We start from the raw sequence: 24,178 nt of genomic DNA, 5'->3' as shown, positions 1-24,178 counted from the left end.
GGAGGCATAGGACTAACCACCTTACCCTTGTATAACAGTTGTGGTTAAATGAATAGAAAGGGAAGGGTCACTACCCAGACCTGTTTTGACCTTTATTGAGGTCTCTTCAGTGGGAGCCAGACCCAGAAGTGATACCAAGGTTGACATAATGCAGAAATCATATTGCCATATACAAGTGGTCTTCACAGAGAAACCAGTCTAGTGACCTTTCCCATAATGCATTTCATTATACATGTCTGCAAGGAGATGTGCTTTGCATTATGGGATACTAAGGCAACTGATGCGAAGTCATTAGTCTCTGTATACAAGTAACCCAGTCGTGAAGTTACTTCACGCACAAACTTTGTTTGCTTACACTTGGATAAAGGATGAAACCAAGAATACAATTTCCTGGCATCTTTAACTTATTTTCTGTGGGACCATAGGCACAAAATAAGTTTCACTATTGATTTCTCCATTTCGAACTTTGTCCATATAACTACTTGAAACTGCCTTCCAATCAAGAAGTGCATCCTCTATTTGATGTTGAATGCTATTACTACTCCTTCCTTTCCTTCTTCATTATTGATCAAATATAACATCCTATACTTATTATTTAGTAAGATCTCATATGTTTTTTGCTTCTTTGTTTCAGTGATGCCAATTATGTCCACATAGTACTTTTCCAGTTCTTCTTGCAAGCTTGATTTCATTTCCATTAATGCTCCCTATATTGATGGTTGGTATCTTCAGTTTTTCTAACATTGGATTTGTTCATCTTCTGGATGGTAAGCTTGAGTCTGTTATAGTGGCCGAGTTTTCACTGTTTGCCCACATTCTCTGGCAAAAACCAAGGAACTAGCCTTGTTTAACTGAGCAACTGGCTAAGCCAATACAGTACAGTTTGGTCAGCTAAGCCCGAAATTGCTGATCCATCCTCGTTAGTTCAGTATTAAGTGGATGGATGCCTACTAACTGGGTGCACCACTTGAAGGTGAGGATTGTGAAGATCTCCTCCCAGTTATTTGGCTTTGACCTTTAAATGAACCACTTTTATATTTTTTTTATTGTTGTTTTACTATTGTTTGTCATTATTTTGGTGGATTTCCTGTTGAATTAACTTCATTTAAAAGTAAGTTTCTCTTTCTAAATCTTGTTTTAGAATATTTATATAATCATGAACTTAAGTTATATTCACCTGGTGACTTAACATTATTTTGCCTTTTAAAATAATTTTTAATTCTTCTAATGTTACAATTATCATTTTTGATATCTGTTTGCGAATTATCAAGTCCTAATTCTGAATCAAATTTTGAAATTCTGTTGTTTTAGTTCACTGCTTATATTTACTTTTCTCTAATATCTAAACTTAGATGTATCAAAATTTTATATGTATTGCACCTTGCTTTATATATATCCTGTTCTAAATTAGAAACAAATACAATTGTCTTTTTTTATTCTCTCTCTCTCTCTCTCTCTCAGATATTGCTTTTATTCTTTTGTATTCTGCTTCATCTTCTATTATTTACTATGTGGTCAAAGATTAGAAAGATCAGATTTTTATTCTGATTGTTTTCTTAATTTCATCATCCCATATATTCATTTTTTCTTTAATAAATTTTTGGTGTTTTCTAGACTTTCAGTTGCTGCTGTGTTTAGAATTGTTTTTATATTATACCATTTTCTTTCTGATTTTCATTTTTTCTGTTTTATCTAAGTAATGGTAAATTTTTTGCTCATATAAGAAACTACTCGGTAGATGCTCACTATAGTGAACATCCCTGTAATGAACTATGAAAAAGACCCAACCTATGTCCCATTGACCAATGCTATTTTAAGCTCTCTATTACAAACAGTAAAAGCTGAAAACCTTTGCTATAATGAACTGAATTTCCTAGAAAATTATGTTACAATCAGAACACAAAGGAAATGACAGTAAATATAACAAAAGAAAATCACTGGAAATTAAACAGAAAAAACAGGGGAAATAAAAAAAAAAAAAAAAACTCACAGGAAATCATATGCTGAGTACAGAACACAAAGGATTGGCAGGAACCATATGTAAACCACGCAAAATGAATTATGAAAAAGTATAAATGCAAATGATAATAAAAGACATAAGAAATAACTATATAAGTATAAAATTATAAAAATTTTAATGAAAGTTTAAATTTCAAAAGATTACATTACCATAAATAATGTCACTTACCTGAAATCTTCAAAATAAAATTGTTTTTATAATAAAAAAAAATTATTTTTATTGTAAGGTCAAAAAAACTCAAATTCTAAATTAGAAATTTATAATTTTTTTTACCATATTATTATTATTACTGCAGATACCTCCACAGAGTCTAAAGACTCATGCAGGAAACCCAAATAAAGCATCTTTCAAACACAAAATATTACCCACACAAATATCATAACTTAAACTTTGAATTAAAGATATAATGTATATTGTGCAATATTTCTTTAATTTGCAGTTCTAAGAGAACAGCATCAATTTAAGCCATTTTTGCACCATTACATTAGTTTCCAACTGCAGTCACACTATCATTTCCCCAATTCATTAGGCTGACTACTGCAAACTAATGTTCATCACTTCTGTTCCCTTCCTGTTTGTAATTGGAGGTGACCAAGTTGACTGACTATTGAAGTTTTCAAGTTATTTTTAATTTTGTAGAACAGATTTCATATATTTATTTCATTAAAAAGATTTCAGGTAAATGACATTAATTTAAACTAACAAAACATTTCAAAAGTTAAACATTAGTTCTGGATCTTCATGATTATAATTTTCTACTTTTCTGGTTCTTTCTTTTGTCATCCACTGTTGTTTACATTTGCACTTTTCCATGGTTAATGTGCCTACCTTCCAAACAGGCTACAGGTTTGAATCCTACCATTGGAATGGTGAGTGTCACTAGGTAGGAGGTGAAATTCACTGTCCAGAGTGAAACAACTTCCATGTACTGGAAGTCAGAAGTGGTTTTAAAATTTTCCATGTTTGGTCTCTAGAGCTTGGTTTCTGCTTTGGACAAAAAAGTAAATAAAAAATAAATAAATAAAATAAGTCCTTAACCTGCCCACAGTACTAACATAGTAAAGCACCATTTGATGAGTTTTATGTGTAACAGTGTGAACCTCCACCAAAGAATTTTTCTGACTCCACAAGGTGTACACACCCCCTCTGAACAGCAATAATAAATTGATAACTAAATGCCATCAAAATGAAATTTTGATCCATTGTACATTATGGATATATCACATTAGTTTATAACCAAAACAGGAAAAATACATCACTAAAGAGCAAGTGAGTGAGAGAGAGTGGGAAAGTGCACATGTGCACGCACTTTCCCTCAAAAAAAAAAAAAATATATATATATATAAGCAAAATCTCCTCAAACAGAACAGTATCCAATGGAACCTTGAAATACAGTACTGCATACAGAGGTTCCATTTATTTTTAATTTATATATTATATTACTGGGTATACATACACTAAGGCAAGTACAAACCTCTAAATATGACTCCATTGCCATGTGATAATTTTTCTTTTCAGTAGCTATAGTAGCCATATTTTTATGGGCAAGATATTTCAGTGTTAGTGCAGGTGTCAAAGGACTTTCTTCTCCTTCTTCCCTTGGAAGAGTCTGCAATAATGGTTTCATATTACATGTGAATCCCATTAGACATTACAAACAGGCATATGAAAACAACAAAAATAACTGCACAATAACAATCTCTTCTTCAAAAAATTATTACTTACATAGATATTTCCAAGTTGTACAACTCAAATGATCAAATATATTTTTCCAACTTTATGTAATTTATTTAGAACTAAATACTCACTCCTTTAACAAAAAATAAAAATATTATAATAATTAGAATAAGAATGATGTCACTTTTGAAGTTGCAGAAATGAGAAAACACTTCAGGCAATAGGCAGAAGTGAGAAATTATTAGACTTTTCTCCCAATATCTAATCGAATTCTCAACTTCCTTTGGTCACCCTGTTAACAAATATCTATTTCAAAATGCATAGGGAGAAAAACTCAGAGGTAAACCAAATTTTAGGTGGACTGATACAGTAAGAAATGCCTTAGAAGACAGAAATATAAAATCTGGCAATAATATCCTGTACAGCCCCCCCCCCCCATGAGAACACATGTCAGGAATTTGTTGATGACTACCAAACTATATTTCATATCTATCCCCTTTCCTATCAATGATATGCATGGAAGAATCAATTACTTTCAATGTCACTTCTTGAATGGCAGGCAATATCTGATAGAGTGATGTGGGAAACAATGGGAAACTGGACAATGAGACTTATTTGTGTCTGTAGTCCTATGGATGGTTCAACTTAAGAAGTGAAAGAATTCTTCAGGAAGTTAGACAAGACAGATAACAATTCAAAAAAGCAAAAGCCAGTCCTCAATGGACTGTCTTTTTCTTTCACAGAAATATTTCTGTATGTCTAATAAATGATTATCAGACATATCAATGTTTAGGGAACATCTGGACAAAAGAGCAAAAGCTAATAATAAGACACTGTAGATTTCTGTTCAGAACATGAACTAATTATTATTAACACCATGATCCAATACAAAGATGTGCCCAAATTCATATGGAGAGACAATGCAAGAAATAAGAAATGTCTCATTGTTATTGTAAATAGTGATATATTTTCTCACTGACTGAGGGCATAAGAGTATGCAGAATGTTTAACGTTGGAAGTAATCACCATTTTGTTTTTAGCAGGATAAAACTGAATATCATACTGAGATAAGAATGTTTTAAATTGAATCAAAGTTGAGCAGCTTTTGGAGGTGAACTGCAGACTTAAATACACAAATATTATTCAAGAAAAAATGAAATAGCTTCAAAACAAGAACCAAACCTTAGAGATTCAGCAGAAAACCTGAAGAAAACATTGATTCGTCCACAGACAGAGAGAGAGAGAGGGGTATGAGGTAAGGTTGTCTGCAAAGATAGAAAAAGCAGAACTCCAAGTAGAAATCAGCAAGTTAAAGAGGCAGTGAAGGAAAAGAAAAAGCATACTGAAAGTTACTGGAAAGTCATCTTGTGCTCTTAGAAAATACAGAGAAAAATATAAGAAAGAGAAGTACTTTGTAAAACTTGCTAAACAAAAGTCATGGGAAGTCTTTAGCAAAGACAGAAAATCAGGAAGGTAGCAAAATATTCTAGAGACTATTGAAAGCTTAGTATTGCAGGAATGAGCATTGTAAAAGGAATCAGATATGATAACAGTGATGTGAAAACTGAAGATTACGATAGTCTAGATGTGTTGAGTAAATACTTTGAAAGATTGTAAACAACACAAGAAAACACTCAACAGGAGATGGGCTAGAAATAAAGCACTTGGAAATTAGGTATCATTTGTTGCTAGTGTTAGATCCTGAATGGAGAACTTTTGAAAGGAAATTATTCATTCAGGATTTAACATGTTAAATCTAACAACTTAAGGAGATACCTGCACTCCAGCAGAAAATAAAGAAAATTGTTTGCTATATGTGAGAATATATACTTCTTAATATGTAATTTATTCAGATTTATTGCTATCTAACCAGAAATCAAAATAGAGAATTTGTATAAGAATATTATTAGTTTCATTAAGATAGCTAGTATGCTGTAAATCACTAGACAAGTTGTAAGTAGCAGTCCAACGGTCGCATGTGAGCCATACAAGTTGAGCGTAGAGCCGGAGGCAATGGCATAAGCGGAAGGTGATGTTAGCACGCTTTCTACGAAAACAGCACTCCAAGAGCAAAAGGAGAGTAAGGGATCAACTTGGGGACATAAACAAAAAGAGTCGTGCAGAAAATACGCAGCGAAAAAAGAAGGCGCACAAAGTGGGAATATAAGATGCAATTTTGCAGGACCTTTTTCTAGCTTTTCTTCTTGTGGATCCTTTGACTGGTGGTTCGAGAGAGACGTGCGTCGGTGCAGCGATGTCAGACAGCGGGCCTTTTCCTGGAGATGCTTGAGAGATTCCACGCAGAGCTAATCGTGAGATATCGGCCTCTGCAGAATCGAGCCCTCGCTGAATGTCCCAATGGAAGGAACGGAGAAAGTTTCCTTAGACACGGTAACAGACACGTGCATGTCCGGCAGCAGTTCAAGGACAGCATAGCTCCAACGCCAGGTGCAGAGACATGCAGAAGAGGTAACCAGGCCCTACATGTGGAAGTGATCTGATATCCAAAAAAGAGTCGGTAAAGTTGAGAATTTTATTATATGTCTCAGTTGTGTTAGAGAAAGGAAAATCATGTGTAATAGAAGAATGTGGACAATTTACTAGAGAACTTTAGTGAGAATTATTATATGGAGTAGTTAGCTTCCGTTAAACAAAATTGTCTGGAAGTGATTACATATATGAGCGTGACTGAATTTGATAAGTGAAGCTGATATTGCAGAAAGCATTTAATTGAAGGTTATCAGAACGTATAATGTATAACTAATGAGTAACTTGTGGAAAAGGATTATAGTTTATGTAGTAACGTGTTTCATTTACCTTATCTAGTTTTGTTTAGCATTTTCCTGAACTAACTTAATATGATTTGAATTAACTTAGTATGTACTGATTTTCTTAGCATGAATTTATTTGGTATGAAATTGAGATCATTGAATATATGATTATTCATAGTTGTAAATGTCTTGAAATCCAAATAAATATGTTTTATTACTTATGCCTGATTATGAGATCAAATTAATACTTATAAAATTGAACCTAGCAGGAGGAAATAGAAAGTGTGTAGAGATAGATTACAGGTCACGACTGCTCACGGAAATCTATATGGCTGTAACAAAGTGTTTATCAATGTGTATATGCCTAAAGTCATAGGAAAGACTTCCCGAGTAAGAGTCCCTTCTATTATAACATACTGGCTGGCACAGCTTTAAAATATAAATTTGCCAGTATCAGAAAAGGAGACAACCCTAGATAGAAATTTCTTAGGTCAGAGTGCAGAATAGATAATAGCGATTATAGAGATAATAAAGGTTAGAAAATAGGAGAAAGCAACGATATAACAGTAGAATGGCAGAGAAAAGATGCAGAGGAGAACAAGAGTCCTGAGAGATAACAGATTAATTTGGAGGTTAATAATGATGCAACTTTTTTATATAGTACTAGTATAATATATGGTAGCAGGCAGTAGATGGCATTGGTGTAATTGGTGGATTAAATGGTGGAGTAGGTGTCCTCCCTCGAGGTGTCACATAATAATATTCTGTGCACTCCCTGAGGTTATCTATCAGAAATATGATGATGATGATGACGATGATTAAAATTCAGTGGCTTTTACTGGCAAAGTGCAGACTCAACTATACATACATTATTCAAAAACAAGAACCAAATCTTCAAGTATCAGTGGTAAACCGTGAAGAAAAAAACATAAGAAGCTTAAGCACTCCTGGAGAAGAAAGCATATCAAAAGTTCTTCATAATGAATTATTACTATTATTATTATCTGAGACCTGCAGGGAGTCAAGGACTCATTGAGAGAGGCTAAAAACCATTCAGACCAGCTATCATACGTTCCCTTAAATTCATTCATACTAGATACACTGACTACCCCTAAGGACAATTCTGGAGAGCAGCGAGTGAGTGAAGAAAAACTTAGCTCTTACTCCTTTCTTGACTGCAAATAAATGTAACTTCCATGAATGACGCCTCGTGCTCTCTCCCCACCTTCTATCATCATCATCAAATTCCTGCCATGTACCCTCAAGGGGTGTACAGGATATGACAGTACTACATGAAAAAATTACATCATTACTAACTTCCTATCTACAATTTTCCTCCAAATCAGTCTATTACTTGTGAAGACTCCAACATTATCAGATCTTATATTTCTATCGTCTAAGGCACTTTGTACCGTATCAATCCACCTATATCTTGGTCTTCCTCTGGGTCGTATTCCTGCCAACCTGGCAGAGAACACTTATTTTGCTAATCTTTCCTCTCCCATTCTATTTAAGTAACCATACCACCTGAGATTAGCTCTGCTGATGCATTCCTGGATGCTGACAATGTCAAGTTCTTTCCTAATATCCTCATTTTTAATATGATATTGCCATTGATGCAATCTGTTCATGCCTCTAATCTTTCTCAGGACTCTCATATCTGCGGTCTCTAGTCTTTGGTAAAGTGTTTTACTTCTGACCCAGCTCTCAGATCCATAAGTTAAAACTGGTTTGAACATTGTCTTGTATACAGCTAATTTAGTGTTCCAACTAATTTCTCTCTTATTCCATATGAATTTATTCAATTGACTTCCCACTATACCAGCTTTGCCGATTCTGTTGTCTACTTCTATATTTAATTTACCATCTTCAGTAAAAACTGTGCCTAAGTAGCTGAAATGTTTTACTTGTTCCACAGGTTCTCCATTTACTTGTTCCACAGTTGACATTTTCAATGATTCTGCCTATTTTCATTGTCTTTGTCTTTTTATTGCTGACCTTCATACCATATCTATTACAACAGCTATTCAATTTAGTCAGAGAATCTTGCAGACTTGTAGTGGATTTATTTAGAAGTATAACATCATCCGCATAAAGCAAAGAGCTGACATTAACATCTCCAATTTTCATATCAGGTTTAATACCACTTTCCTTCATAATGTGATCCATATAGATAATGAATAACAGAGGGGATAATGTACATCCTTGTCTCACACCAGATTTAACATTAAACCATCTTCCTGTACTTCCTTCAATTCTAACTGCTGACTTACAACTCAAATAAAGATTAAGTATTGCTTGATATAATGCCCCATTGACACCATATAACTGCAGCGTATTGAATAGCTTCTCTCTTGGCACCTTGTCATATGCCTGTTCCAAATCGACAAAACTTAAATACAGATCTTTGTTATATTCCCATGCTTTCTCGACTATTTGTCGTAAAGTGAAGATCTGATCCTGACAGCCTCTATTTGGCGTGAATCCAGCTTGTTATTCACCAAGCTTTTCTTCCACAATTCTTCTCAACCGTTTCTCAAGTATACTTGCATAGATGTTAAAAATACCAAGCAATTTTAAACCTGGTTTTACTCTATTTCCCAAGTAAGCAAACAGACAAACAAGTCAAGTTTGCACCTGCAAGTGATGCAAGTCTAGCTGATCCTACAGGTAGTGCAAGATCAAGGCAACTCGTGGTAAAGGTGGCATAAGCTCTGATCACTAATCTTATTATTTACCCTTAATGCCAAAACATCTTGCACTACCTGTAGGATCAGCTAGACTTGCATCACTTGCAGGCGCAAACTTGACTTGTTTGTCTGTTTGCTTACTTGGGAAATGGAGTAAAACCAGGTTTAAAATTGCTTGGTATTTTTAACATTTATTATACCCAAGGTAAAATACCTTCTACATTTATATTTCCTCCAGAGATTTTTATTTAATAAGGTTAAAACACCTTATGGCAACTTGTTCTGGTAAAATACTTATAAGCTCTCTATTACTAAATCTTGATATAAGCTCTGTATTACTAAATCTTGATATTTCTAGCCTAGCTCCCAGTGACGAGACCTCAATAAAGGTCGAAACCCATCTGGGTAGTGGCCCCTTGCCTTTAATACAAAACATCATTCATCCCCTTCTTGGAGATGTGTTTTGGCATTAAGGGTAAATATTAAGATTAGTGATCAGAGCTTATGCCACCTTTACCACGAGTTGCCTTGATCTTGCACTACCTGTAGGATCAGCTAGACTTGCATTACTTGCAGGCGCAAACTTGACTTGTTTGTCTGTTTGCTTACTTGGGAGGTGGAGTAAAACCAGGTTTAAAATTGCTTGGTATTTTTAACATTTATTATACCCAAGGTAAAATACCTTCTACATATACTTGCATAGATCTTGCCAGGAACACTCAGTAGGGAAATACCTCTGTAATTCTCACATTCAGTTTTATTTCCCTTTTTATATTTATATATGGGTACTATGAGAGCTCTACTCCAATCATTGGGAATTTGTCCCTCTGTCCAGGCTTTCTGAACTATGCAGTGCAGCCACTGTAAGACTTTTATACCACCATACTTCAGCATTTCTGGTCGAATATCATCTACTCCTGCTGCCTTTCCACATTTCAAGACTTTGATGGCTTTTTCTACTTCAAGTATGGATATGTATTAATGACTGCATGCCTGGTCAGTGTTTTTTATCACTGTGCTGTCATCACTACTTGTTTCATTTAGCAGTTTTTCAAAGTAATTACTCCATACTTCAAGGATATCTTTTTCTCCTGTTTTCATGTCACCTTTATTATCTCTAACTCCTTTTACAACACTCTTTCCTCCATTCCTAAGCTTCTTCAACAACCTCCAGAATATTTTGCCACCTTCTTGATATTTATTTTCTATATTCTTGCCAAAGTCCTCCCATAACTTTTGTTTAGCTAGTTTTACACACTGTTTACCTTTCTTACATTTGTCTCTGTATTCTGTAAGAGTAAAAGCTGACTTATTTGCCGGGAACTTTTGATATGCTTTCTTCTTTTCCTTAACTGCCTCTTTAACTTCCTGTGTCCACCAGGGAGTTCTGATTTTTTTATCCTTGCACACAACCTCACCACATGCCTCTCTGGCAGAATCAATCAATGTTTTCTTCAGAGTTTGCCACTGAATCTCCAAGGTTTGATTCCTGTTCTCAAACTCTTTCATTTTCTTTTCAATAATCTTTCTGTATTTTAGTCTACAGTTCACATCTGAGAGCTGCTCAACTTTTATTCGCTTTAAAACTTTCTCACATGTTATTCTTTTCAATATGAAATTCAATTTTATCCTGCTCATGACTAAATAGTGATCACTTCCAATTTCAAATCCTCTGTACACTCTGGTGTCCTGCACCAGGGAGAAAACATCATTATCAACAATAACATAGTCAATGAGACTTTTCTTATTCCTAGCCTCTTCTCTCCATGTGAATTTGTGCACATTTTTATGTTGGAACATGGTGTTAGTAATAACCAGTCCATGTCCTGAGCAGAAATCCAACAGATATTTGCCATTATTATTAGCTTTGCTCTTTTTTCCTATAACGAAAAATTTCATCAGCTGATATCTTATAACACCCATTCAAAAGTTCATAGACCTCTATCATATCACCTCTCTTTGTCCTATTAACCAGAGTCTGCAATCCACATGCTTTCAATTCTGTCCTCATAATCTAAATCCCATAATCGAAATATAATCTTTGTAACTCTTCTTTGCCCTCTTTCCACAGCTCCTTTAACCCCTTGGAACCCATGAGACCAAATCTGCAAACAATAATCCAGGTGTGGGCTTATCAAAGCCTAATAAAGAAACAAAATGACTTCCTTATCCTTATATGTCAACGTTTGCTTCAATATCACAATTATCCTCTGAGTTGACTTTGCAACTTTTGCTATGTGACCTCTGAACTTTACTCATATCCACCAATACGCCAAAGTTCCCTTGCCTCTTCAGTTTCTTGTAGCATAAACCCACTAATATAATATGCTACTGGAACTCTAAGCATGCCAAACTGCATAACTTTACACTTACTAGCATTAAATTGACAGAAATTTTCGGTTGCCCAAATTTCCAGTCTATTCAAATCATTTTGTAATTGCTGAATATCAGTAGCATCCTTGATTGCCCTGCTATCTTCGCATCATCGACAAAAAATTGCACATCTGATGTTAGATCCTTCCTGATATCATTAATGTATAGATTAAACATTAATGGCCCAAGAACTGAACCCTGAGGAACACCACTGGTCACCTTAAATCTGGCAGATTCACACCCACTGTATACCACCTTTTTGATATCTGTCTGTCAACCATCTCCTGATCAAAGTCAAGAGTTTATATTCCAATCCCATATTCTCCAGTTTATGCAACAGCCCTTCATGTGGTATCCTATCAAATGCCTTAGAAAAATCCAACATTATCATAGCGTATCCATTCCCTTATCCAACTCGGCCATAACATTGTTATAAAATATGAGCAAATTGCTAAAACATGACCTTCCTTTAGTAAACCCATGCTGTTCCCTGCAGAGTATAGCATGCTTGTCTATCCATTCCTGTATGCAAGTTCTTACCGACTTCTTTAAAATCTTCACTACCACACCAGAGATACTGATAGGTCGGTAGTTAGAAACATCAGTTTTTGCACCGCCCTTGTACAATGCAACTATTACACATTCCTTCCATTCCTGAATGGTATCATTCAGCTCATGAATGATGCCATTTCATGTGGGATCATTCATAAGCTGAGACTCAAGTTATACAAATATATGAAAGGCATAGCCAATTCGGCTGAACATTCCTTTAGCAAATGGGCTGATATTCCATCTGTCCCTATTGACAAATTCTTATCCAGGTTATGCAACAGCTCTTCAATCTCATACACCTGGTTGATATATCTTAGCAAAGTGAGCACATTAACTGAACAATCTCATTAGCTTCCGACACTCAGGTACCATCTGCATTCAATAAAGTTATTCTTCCACATCCATTCTTTCTTTTACTTGCAGCATAACGATAAAATTCTTTTGGATTGCCTTTAGCTTGCATGGCCAATTTCTTTTCATACTCCGATTTAGTTTTCCTAACAATACTTGTTACTTTTCTGGTCTGAGCTTAATATATTTAATAACTCTTCTCACTCTTATTCTCACAATATTTTTTCCACATCATCTTCTTCTTGTGGATTTCTTGCTTAATAAGGGTGGACATCCATTTCACTCCAAACCTATTTATTCTTCAAACACTAGGGATACATTCAGATAATGCCTCATTTAAGCACTTTTTCATGCATTACTGACATTTTTCCCATTCAGCAACTGATACCATGGGACCAAAGATAGTATTTTCCTAAGTTGATCATAATTTCCAGATTTGTAGTTCAGCATGTAACCTGCTTTAATCGGAGCATCAGTACAGTGATACTTCCCAAGAAAGTACAGCATGATCACTGTCACAAATTGATGGTAAAATAGCCATATTCTTGACAGAGATCATCCCTTCTGATGCTACAAGCAAATCGAACACTCTTTGACCTTGAGTCCCTTCTTTCCCATGCTGCTTGAGAAAGTTGTCTCGCAACAATTCAATAAATTCCTCTTATTTCTTATCATGAGATTTCTCCTTTACCCAATCAATTGCAGCTTCTACTAAAATAACTAATTAATCATGTCTGCTAAAGGTCATATATTTGTTTTGTTTCAAAGATTTAATGGAAAATAATTCAAAAAAGCTGGTAATGAAACCAGTAATACAAAAACTTTTTTTTCTCTCGCATTCATTTGACTAATCTTTATTTCTTCTGAAAAATCATGTCATTAAGTGGCATCAGCTATTTTGACACCAACTGAAATCACTTTCACTGTACTTTTAAGGAAATTATAATGTAGACTAATATGTTAACTAAAATAAATTTAAATTACTAAAAAATACAACCTTTCAACCACTAATGATCATATAAAACATTAGCATCCATTATCAGCTCCACCAAAGGTCAATTATAGTTCCTACCAATTAGACCTACTAAGTGTTTACCATGACCCCTTGTAGTTGTAAACTATCCTACTATAGCCAAACAGGGCAGAAGAGCCAACATAAAAATTGTTGAACATAAGGACTATATGAGTTTTCATCACTAGTCACTCAGGACTTGCTGGCCATGCTTTAAACACCTGCCATAGAATATACTGGAAGAAAGCAATTCTACTCCATAGCAGCAAATATAAATGCAAAAGACTTTTCCTTGAATCTGCTACTGCCTTAAAAAACTAGCCTAACCTCAACAAATTTGGTTGCAAGAAAGTTCTCCAAATTTCGGAAGCTCTCATCCTCTGTACTTCAGCACAACAGACAAGGATGCCCAATTTTCTCAGTTTACATGCTTCATACCTTATTATATGTATTTTTTTTTCCTGATGAGTGCAATTTAACTTTGCTGAAATACTGGAAGCATTAATTAAATTTATTTAATTAATAAATTTAATTAATGCTAATAGTTTTAATATTAAATTAATTAACTATTAATTTAATTAATTAATAGTTAATATATTAGTCTAAGTTGTAATTTCCTTAAAAAATATACCTATGAATAGTCAACATATAAGCCTTACCACAGACTGAAATCACTTTGGTACTGAAATTTTAGAGATAATAACAAACCAAAGATTTGTCTTAAAAGAAAACTTGCCAAACAAGAGATGAACTAAAATATCCATTCTAATAAGGATATTTTAGTTCACCTTTTGTTTTTCAGCAATCTTACTTTGAAATTATTTTCAAAGATATATATACACACACATTTTTGCCTTCAATTTTGAATAATGCAAATATTTGTAAAAATTATCTGATATCAAGTTTTATAAACTGAATCTTATTAATGCTGACATATTTGTCATCATTAAATAAACGGGTTACTAGGTTACTGATTCATGTAAATGAGAAAATCATTTAAGAAAGATGAGATGATGTTTCACATCACTTAAACTATATATATATATTCTTCCTTGAAAATGAGAAAGAATGAAGAAAATTTTACCTCAGCAACAAATTTCATATTAAGTACTTGTTTGAAAAGCTCTTCTGCTTTATCATTATTCCCTCCTTTCTGAGCTTCCAAAGCTTTGTTGTAAACAGAGTAAGCTTCTTCTTCCTACAGAATGAAACAATAATAATGATAAAAATAAACACACACACACACACACACACACATGAGGGAGAGTCTGGAAAGTTCTCATAAACACCTAGAACAAAATGATATTAAAACAATTGATACAGAATCTGTAGGTAGTTTTTGGCATTGCTAACGTTGATAGTTGTTGTTGTTCCAGCATGCATACAGTAACGAATTTATCATTTGTATTTTGGTTTCTCAATTATTTAAAAGTTGTGAAGTTATTAAAAACATCCAATATGTGTAATTAATTGTCAATAAGCTTTTGTTGTGTAAAACTTTTATGTACCATATTATCCCTGATGATGATGATGTAAGTCTTACCACGACACTTGTTGGGTTTTTTTAATTATTTTTAATAAACTCTTTATATTAATATGTGGTCTCAATACCGAAAACTTCCTACAGAACTGCTTAACCACAAAAACCTACGTTTACTAATTTGTTTACATACAAATTAGTCAAAACACTAAATTAGATGTATACAAGACAGTGTTCAAACCAATTTTAACTTATGGATCTGAGCTGGGTTAGAAATAAAACACTTGAACAAAGACCAGAAACCGCAGATATGAATGTCCTAAAAAGATTAGGGGCATGAACAGATGGCATCGATAGCAATATCACATTAAAAATGAGGATATTAGGAAAGGTGTTGTTTATAGTTAATTTTGCACAAAAACAACAAAGGTCATACTAAAGGTTACAGCTATACATAAGCAGTTATAAAAAATTGTAAACAATATGTCTGTACAAAAATTAAGTTCCACAAAGCAGCATCTATAGATAATCAGAATTACTGCAGAGGACACAGCAACACAAAGTCAGAGGTTATTACGGTAGTACAGAACTAGTTAACAATACAAGTTAATAAAAAAATGCATGTATACAAAACACCAAACCAAGGAATGCAGAATCTACATATAGATAAAATTATAACAAATGCTTTTACAGCAGTACAAATATAGGCAAAAAGGAATTATTATATAATATGCATGCATAAAAATTAAATTTAGCAATGTAGTATCTACATATAAACAAAATTACTAGAAGGTTACACAAATATACAAGGTGTCCTACAGCAATACATAATTAGTTGAAAAATAAACTAGTAAATAATATGTATGCACAAAAGTTAAGTCAAGCAATGCAGTATAGTATCTAGATATAAAATAAATTACTGCAGAGGTTACAGCAGTACATAAATAGACAACAGTACAAGTTAATTAATAAACAAATGCATGTATAAAACCAAGCCAAGGAATGTAGTATCTACATAGAGATAAACAAATGTTATTACAGTAATACATAGAGCCAAAAAGGATTATACAATATGTATGCATAAAAATTAAGTTCAGCAATGTGGTATTTACATATTAAAAATTACAATGAGGTTACACAAATATACAAGATCAAAGGCTACACAATACATAATTGGTCAAAAATGAAACTAATTATTATTATTATTATTAAACCCTCCATGGAGTCGACAGACTCATCATGGGAGGTTCATTCAACTGACAACATATTTATCATATAGAATCTTAAAGTCCTTAACACTCCTTACATTAACAACATATTCTGGTAATGCATGCCGTTCATTGACAATTCTTCATTAAAATCTCTACTGCTCACACCCTTCTTCACCACACTTTTACGTAACTTCCAGGAATAACCTCTGGTTCTTCTCCTCTCACCTTCTACTCTTTTTATAATCCCCTCTGGATTAAGCTAATAAAATCCTCTGACTAACTTAAACGTCTCTATCATATCACCTCTCTTCTTCCTATTATCCACAAAACTCTGCAATCCACATCTCTTCAACCTCTCTCCATAGCCGGCATTCCAATGTCTCTCAACCCTTCTCCAATGTCTCTGCACTGAAAACTAGGTGACCGATCTGAGCACAATAGTCTAAGTGTGGTCTGACCAGTGCCTTATACAGTGGCACAACCACTTCCTTATTCTTGCATGTTAGAGTACTTCTCCTCATAGCAGCACTACGATTTGCAACCTTAGCAATATGCCCTCTAAACTTCACTCTACTGTCAACCATCACTCCGAAATCTCTAATCTCATCCACTTCCTGCAGTACGGCACCATCAATATAGTACACAGGCTTATATTTCTGTACTCCAAAATGCAAAACCTTGAACTTATTAAAACTACAACCCCACTCTTTTGTCCAAGTTAAAAGTCTATTTAAACCTTCCTGAAGGGATTCAGCATCAGCAGTGCTACTTATAATTCTTCCCAACTTTGCATCATCAGCAAATAACTGAAGATCCTCAGTCGGTCCACATGATATATCATTTACTAACAAGCTAAACAGCAGGGACCCAAGAACAGAACCCTGGGGCATGCACTGGTTACTCTTCTTTTTTGAGACACTGCTCCATCATACACAACTTGCTGGTATCGTTCAGTGAGCCAATCTCTGATCCATCTAACCAATATACTGTCTAGTACACTTTGATGCCTCATAAAGTGAAAAACTTTCAGCACTAATTATTAATTATCATGTGCCCACTCCATACACCAATCCACATTAAAGGTGTACTTTGGACTGTGTGTGTGTTGTTCTATCCACTCTCTCTTGTAAAACAGTCTGTCTGTCTGTTTTACAGGAGAATTGTGGGGGGGGGGAGATTCTGTGACTTCTTTGTGGCAAACTCACTTTACAACTAAAAAAAGTCTATATGTACATTTCTTATAACATGACAAGAATGAAAGTTGCCTCTTTTCCTACTGGAAGTGCTAGACAGACTTTTCTAAGCAAAGTTTGTATGCAAAGCATTATCACAGAGCATGTTATATGAATTAATATTTACAGAATTATCAAACTTAACACTCAAGCAGATAAAACACAATGTGATATAAATGGGTATTTGTGTAAAAAAAAGTATTTCACTCTAAATAAATAACAATAATAGTACTTCGTTCATCAGTATGGGAAATTGAACAACAAGACTTACTAGTGCATATAGTCCCATACAAGGTTCTAACAAGGAAGGAGTAGAGGAATTTTTTGATGCTTTAGAAAAATCTATATGTACATTTCTATATGGGGCATGCACTGGTTATAACTGACATAATGAAAAAAAGAAAGAGTAGATAGTATTCAACACTAAATACGAGGCTAATCTTCTTGAACGGCAGGCAATATCAGGTAGAGTAACGTGGACAAATATCAGAATGGGGAAATGGACAATGAGACTTATTTGTGCCTATGGTCCCACAGAAGGTTCTACTAAGGCAGAAGTGGAGGAATTTTTTGAAACTTCAGAGAAAGCAACTGACAAATGAAAAGCTGGTCGTTGATGGGGATCAAAATAGCAGAGTAGGAAATGATTGTCAGACATACAAAAATATTTTGGGCAAATTTGGAGAAAAGAGCAAAGCTAATAATAATGGCAAATATCTATTGGATTTTTGCTCAGAACATGGACTGGTTATTACTAACACAATGTTCCAACATAAAAATATGCCCAAATTCACATCTAGAGAAGAGGTAAGGAATAAGAAAGTCTCATTGACTATGTTATGGTTGATAGTGATGTCTTCTCGCTAGTACAGGACAGAGAATTTGAAAGAGTGTACAGAGAATTTGAAACTGGACGTGATTATCATGTACTCTTGAGCAGGATAAAACTATTGGAAAGAAGAACATGTTAGAAAGCTTTAAAGCAAATAAAAGTTGAGCAGCTCTCAGATGTGAACTGTAGACTAAAATACACAAATACTATTCAACAAAGAGTTTGAGAACAGGAACTAAACCTTGGAGATTCAGTTGTAAGCCCTGAAGGAAACACTGACTGATTCAGGCAAAGAGGTATGTGAAAAGGAAAGAAAAAACAAAACTTCATGGTGGATAAGAGACAGTGAAAGAAAAGAAGAAAGCATATCAAAAGTTCCTGGCAAATAAGTCAGCTTGTTCTCTTAGAGAATACAGAGACAAATGTAAGAAAGCTAAACACTGTGTAAAACTAGCTAAACAAAATTCATCAAAAGACTTTGGTAAGAACATAGAAAATAAATATCAAGAAGGTGGTAAAATATTCTGGAGGCTAGAGAAACAATGAACTGATCACAAGTTATTCTACTGGCATGTCCTCTAGTGAAAAAAAAAAAAAAAATTATAAATCAGGCTAAATTCTATTTATGATAACATGAATAAACATTCTTTCTTACAGATAGTTTTCTTTCAGTAACAATGATGTCCTATTTTTAGCATTACAATTGTTATTCTTGATTTAGGATCCTGGATTTTCTACAGTCCTGTTTATAGTTGCTCTTAGAGAGGAAGGTTCAATGGGTCGAATATATGCCTTCCATATGTTTGAGATATTTTAGACCATCATTACTGTTCAGATTGGGGTGGATGGTAATAATTTCACAGGCTTCCTTAAATTTGTATTCATGTGATGTTTTGATGTGATGTAGACAACTAGTGCTTTTCCAGTGAATTCTGGGTAAGGTGTTCAAGGGCATGATCAGAAAGGCCAGCTTCACCATAATTATTATATTTAATGTGTCGTTTATGTTCTTTTTGTCTGATGGGAATTGTGCGTCCTGTTTCTCCTATATATGGTATATTACAGGTGCAATAAATACGGTATACTCGAGGGTGGGCCAGCAAAGGGAGTGGGTCGTCGGATGAGTTGAGTAGGCTTTTAAATTTTGCAGGAGGTTTAAAGGTGGCTTTGAGGTTGTATTTTTGTAGTATTCTGTTTATTTAATATGATGTCCCTTTAATGTAAGGAATGGTTATAGTTTTATTGTAGTCTGGTTTGTCTCTGTTTTTTATTGAGGTCTTGTAGAGAATTTTGTTAATAGTGTTTTGGCTGAACCAATTTTTTGAAAAGTATTGCTGATAACTTTAAATTCATCTTTCAGTGCCTGTTCATTGGAGCATATCTTCAGAGCCCTGTTTTTTTTTTTTTTTCTTAGAGTATTAATGACGCCTAGTTTTTGTGTTGGGTAGTGGTAGGAGTTTATATGTATATATTGGCCAGTATGTGTCAGTTTCTGGTAAACAGTGAAGGAAAGATTGCCAGAAAGAAGACATGTGACATCTTTCCTTCACTGTTTACCAGAAACCGACACATACTGGCCAATATACACACATAAACTCCTACCACCACCACCACCCAACACAAAAACTAGGTGTCATTCATACTCTAAAAAAGAGGGCTCCGAAGATCTGCTGAACAGGCACTGAAAGACGAATTTAAAGTTATCAGCAATACTTTTCAAAAAAATTGGTACAGCCGAAACACTATTAACAAAATTCTCTACAAGACCTCAATAAAAAACAAAGACAAACCAGACTACAATAAAACTATAACTATAAACTATAAAACCATTCCTTACATTAAAGGGACATCAGATAAAATAAACAGAATACAACAAAAATACAACCTCAACGCTACCTTTAAATCTCCTGCAAAATTAAAAAGCTTACTCAACTCATCCAAAGACCCACTCCCTCCGCTGGCCCAACCTGGAGTATACCGTATTTATTGCACCAGTAGCATACCATACCATATATATAGGAGAAACAGGAAGCACAATTCCTATCAGACAAAAAGAACATAAACGACACATTAAATATAATAATTATAGTGAAGCTGGCCTTTTTGATCATGCCCTGAACACCTTACACAGAATTCACTGGAAAAGCACTAGTTGTCTACATCACACCAAAACATCACATGACTGCAAATTTAAGAAAGCCTGTGAGATTATTACCAACCAACCCAATCAGAACAATAATGGTGGTCTAAAAATCCCAAACATATGGAAGGCATATATTCGACCCATGGAACCTTTCTCTATAAGAGCAACTATAAACAGGACTGTAGAAAATCCAGGATCCTAAATAAAAAATAACAATTGTAATGCTAAAAATAGGACATCATTGTTCCTGAAAGAAAACTATCTGTAAGAAAGAATGTTTATTCGTGTTATCATAAATAGAATTTAGGTTGATGTAATTTATAAATTTTTTTTTATCACTTGGGATCAATTCACTGTTTCTCTAGCTTACTGTATGTAATGTAACTTAGCTTGTACTGTATATTTGTATATGCTCCAGATGATGATCTTCATATGAAGATAGAAATGTCAGGATATCAAAAGAGTTATTTATAATGCAGTTGTAAAGTCCATAATTTCTAAAATGAAACCTGATCACTGTGTAACACTAAAAGAATGGATTCTGGAGGCTGTTGAAAAAGATCAGAAAGGGAAGAAAGAGTGCCATAAAAGGAATTAGAGATGATAAAGATGACATGAAAACAGGAGAAAATATATCATTGGTATGGAGTAATTACTGTGAAAAATTGCAATCATAAAATAAGCAGTGATGACAGCACAGTAGTAAAAAACATTGACCAGGCATGCAGTCAGGAATACATATCCATACTTTAAACAGAAAAAGCCATCAAAAGACCAAAATGTGGAAAGGTAGCAGGAGTAGATAATATTCGACCAGAAATGCTCAGGTGTGGAGGTATAAAAGTCTTACAGTGGCTACACTGTAGTTCAGAAGACCAGGATAGAGGAACAAATTCCAGATGATTGGAATAGAGCTCATACTTTCCTAAAAGAAATAAAACTGAATCTGAGAAATACACAGATATTCCTGTGTATTTCTGGTAAGATATTCCTGTGTATTTCTGGGTGTTTCTGGTAAGATATATGCAAGTATACTTGAGAAATGGTTGAGAAGAACTGTGAAAGAGAAGCATGGTGAAGAACAAGCTGGATTCAGTCCAAATATAGGCTGTCAGGATCAGATTTTCACTCTACAACAAATAGCTAGAAATCATGGGAATGTAACAAAGATGTGCGTTTAAGTTTTGCAGATCTGGAAAAGGTATATAGCAAGCTGCTAAGAGAAAAGCTATTAAAAACACTACAGTTCATCATCATCAAATTCCTAACATGTACCACAGGATATGATAGTACTACATGAAAAATTTACATCATTTACTAACTTCCTATCTACAATTTTCTTCCAAATCAGTCTGTTACTTGTCAAGACTCCAACATTATCAGATCTCATATTTCTATCGTCTAAGGCAATTTGTACAGTATCAATCCACCTATATCTTGGTCTTCCTCTGGGTCGTTTTCTGCCAACCTGGCAGAGAACACTTGTTTTGTTAATCTTTCCTTGCCCATTCAGTTTATGTGACCATATTACCTGAGATTCGCTCTGTTAATGCATTCCTGGATGCTGACAATGTCAGCTTCTTTTCTAATATCCTCGTTTTTGATATGATATTGCAATTGATGCCATCTGTTCATTCCTCTCATCTTTCTCAGGACTTTCATATCTGCAGTCTCTAGTCTTTGGTCAAGTGTTTTACTTCTGACCCAGCTCTCAGATCCATAAGTTAAAACAGGTTTAACCAGTGTCTTGTATATAGCTAATTTAGTGTTCTGACTAATTTCTCTCTTATTCCATATGAAATTATTCAATTGACTTCCTACCATATCAGCATTGTCGATTCTGTTGTCTATTTCCATATTTAATTTACCATCTTCACTAAAAACCATGCCTAAGTAGCTGATATGTTTTACTTGTTCCACAAGTTCCCGGTTCGCAACACAGTTGACATTTTCAACAATTCTACCCATTTTCATTGTCTTTGTTTTTTTAATGCTGACTTTCATATCATATCTATTACAACAGTTATTCAATTTAGTCAGGGAATCTTGCAAACTTATAGCGAATTTATTTAGAAGTATAACATCATCTGCATAAAGCAAAGAGCTGACATTAGCATCTCCAATTCTGATATCATGTTTAATACCACTTTCCTTCATAATGTGATCCATATAGATAATGAATAACAGAGAGGATAATGTACAACCTTGTCTCACACCAGATTTAACATTAAACCATCTTCCTGTACTTCCTTCAATTCTAACTGCTGACTTGCAAATCAAATAAAGACTAAGTATTGCTTGATATAATGCCATTTGACACCATATAACTGTAGCGTATTGAATAGCTTTTCTCTTGGCGCCTTGTCATATGCCTTTTCCAAAATAGACAAAACTTAAATACAGATCTTTGTTATATTCCCATGCTTTCTCAACTATTTGTCGTAAAGTGAAGATCTGATCCTGACAGCCTCTATTTGGACTGAATCTAGCTTGTTCTTCACCAAGCTTTTCTTCCACAATTCTTCTCAACAGTTTCTCAAGTATACTAGTGCATATATTGCCAGGAACACTCAGTAGGGAAATACATCTGTAATTCTCACATTCAGTTTTATTTCTCTTTTTATATATGGGTACTATTAGAGCTCTACTCCAATCAGTAGGAATTCGTCTCTCTGTCCAGCCTTTCTGAATTATGCAGTGCAGCCACTCTAAGACTTTTATACCACCATACTTCAGCATTTCTGGTCGAATATCATCTACTCCTGCTGCCTTTCCACATTTCAAGTCTTTGATGGCTTTTTCTACTTCAAGTATGGATATGTATTCCGGACTTCCTGCCTGGTCAGTGTTTTTTACCACTGTGCTGTCATCACTGCTTGTTTAATTTAACAGTTTTTTAAAGTAATTACTCCATACTTCAAGGATATCTTTTTCTCCCATTTTCATGTCACTTTGATCATCTCTGACTCCTTTTACAGCACTCTTTCCTTCATTCCTAAGCTTCTCCAACAACCTCCAGAATATCTTACCACCTTATTGATATTTATTTTCTATGTTCTTGCAAAAGTCCTTCCATGACTTTTGTTTAGCTAGTTTTACACAGTTTTTCGCTTTCTTACATTTGTCTCTGTATTCTGTAAGGGCAAAAGCTGACTTATTTGCCAGGAACTTTTGATATGCTTTCTTCTTTTCCTTCACTGCTTCTTTAACTGCCTGAGTCCACCATGCAGTTCTGATTTTCTTATCCTTGCAGATTACCTCACCACATACCTCTCTTGCTGAATCAATCAGGGTTTTCTTCAATGCTTGCCACTGAATCTCCAAGATTTCATTCCTGTTCTCAAACTCTTTCATTTTTTCTTCAATAATCTTTGTGTATTTTAGTATACAGTTCACATCTGAGAGATGCTGAACTTTTAGTGGCTTTAAAACTTTCTTACATGTTATTTTTTTCAATATGAAATTCAATTTTATCCTGCTCAAGGCTAAGTAGTGATCACTACCAATTTGAAATCCTCTGTACACTGTGGTGTCCTGCACCAGGGAGAAAACATCACTATCAACAATAATATAGTCAATGAGACTTTTCTTATTCCTTGCTTCTTCTATCCGTGTGAATTTGTGTACATTTTTATGTTGGAACATGGTGTTAGTAATAACCAGTCTATGTCCTGAGCAGAAATCCAACAGGTATTTGCCATTATTATTAGCTTTGCTCTTTTCTCCAAATTTTCCCAAAATATTTTAGTATGTCTGACAATCATTTCCTACTCTGCTATTTAGATCCCCAACAAGGACCAACTTTTCCTTTTTCATTGTCTCAGTTGCTTTTTC

General features: G+C 34.4%; 1 protein-coding gene across 3 annotated transcripts in view; it reads right to left on the bottom strand.

Annotated features, from left to right (window-relative positions):
* Positions 1 to 24,178, bottom strand: part of LOC150095180 (calcineurin-binding protein cabin-1-like) — a 1,028,489-nt gene that overhangs the window by 984,272 nt on the left and 20,039 nt on the right. For all 3 annotated transcript variants that reach the window (XR_016550194.1, XM_090411711.1, XM_090411712.1), the window contains exons 3-4: positions 14,531 to 14,644; positions 3,495 to 3,629 (exon numbers count right to left, since the gene is read on the bottom strand). Coding sequence is in view for 2 of the 3 variants with exons in the window: in XM_090411711.1 (XP_090267837.1) it covers positions 3,495 to 3,629; positions 14,531 to 14,644 (249 nt within the window). In the remaining variant the exon portion in view is untranslated. The remainder of the gene's footprint in view (positions 1 to 3,494; positions 3,630 to 14,530; positions 14,645 to 24,178) is intronic.

The sequence above is a fragment of the Typopeltis vanoorti genome, chromosome 21 (assembly GCF_054136105.1).
Source record: "Typopeltis vanoorti isolate ZY-2024b chromosome 21, IOZ_Tvanoo_1.0, whole genome shotgun sequence".
Classification (NCBI taxonomy): Eukaryota; Metazoa; Arthropoda; class Arachnida; order Uropygi; family Thelyphonidae; genus Typopeltis; species Typopeltis vanoorti.
This window is presented reverse-complemented; position numbering and strand designations above follow the sequence as displayed.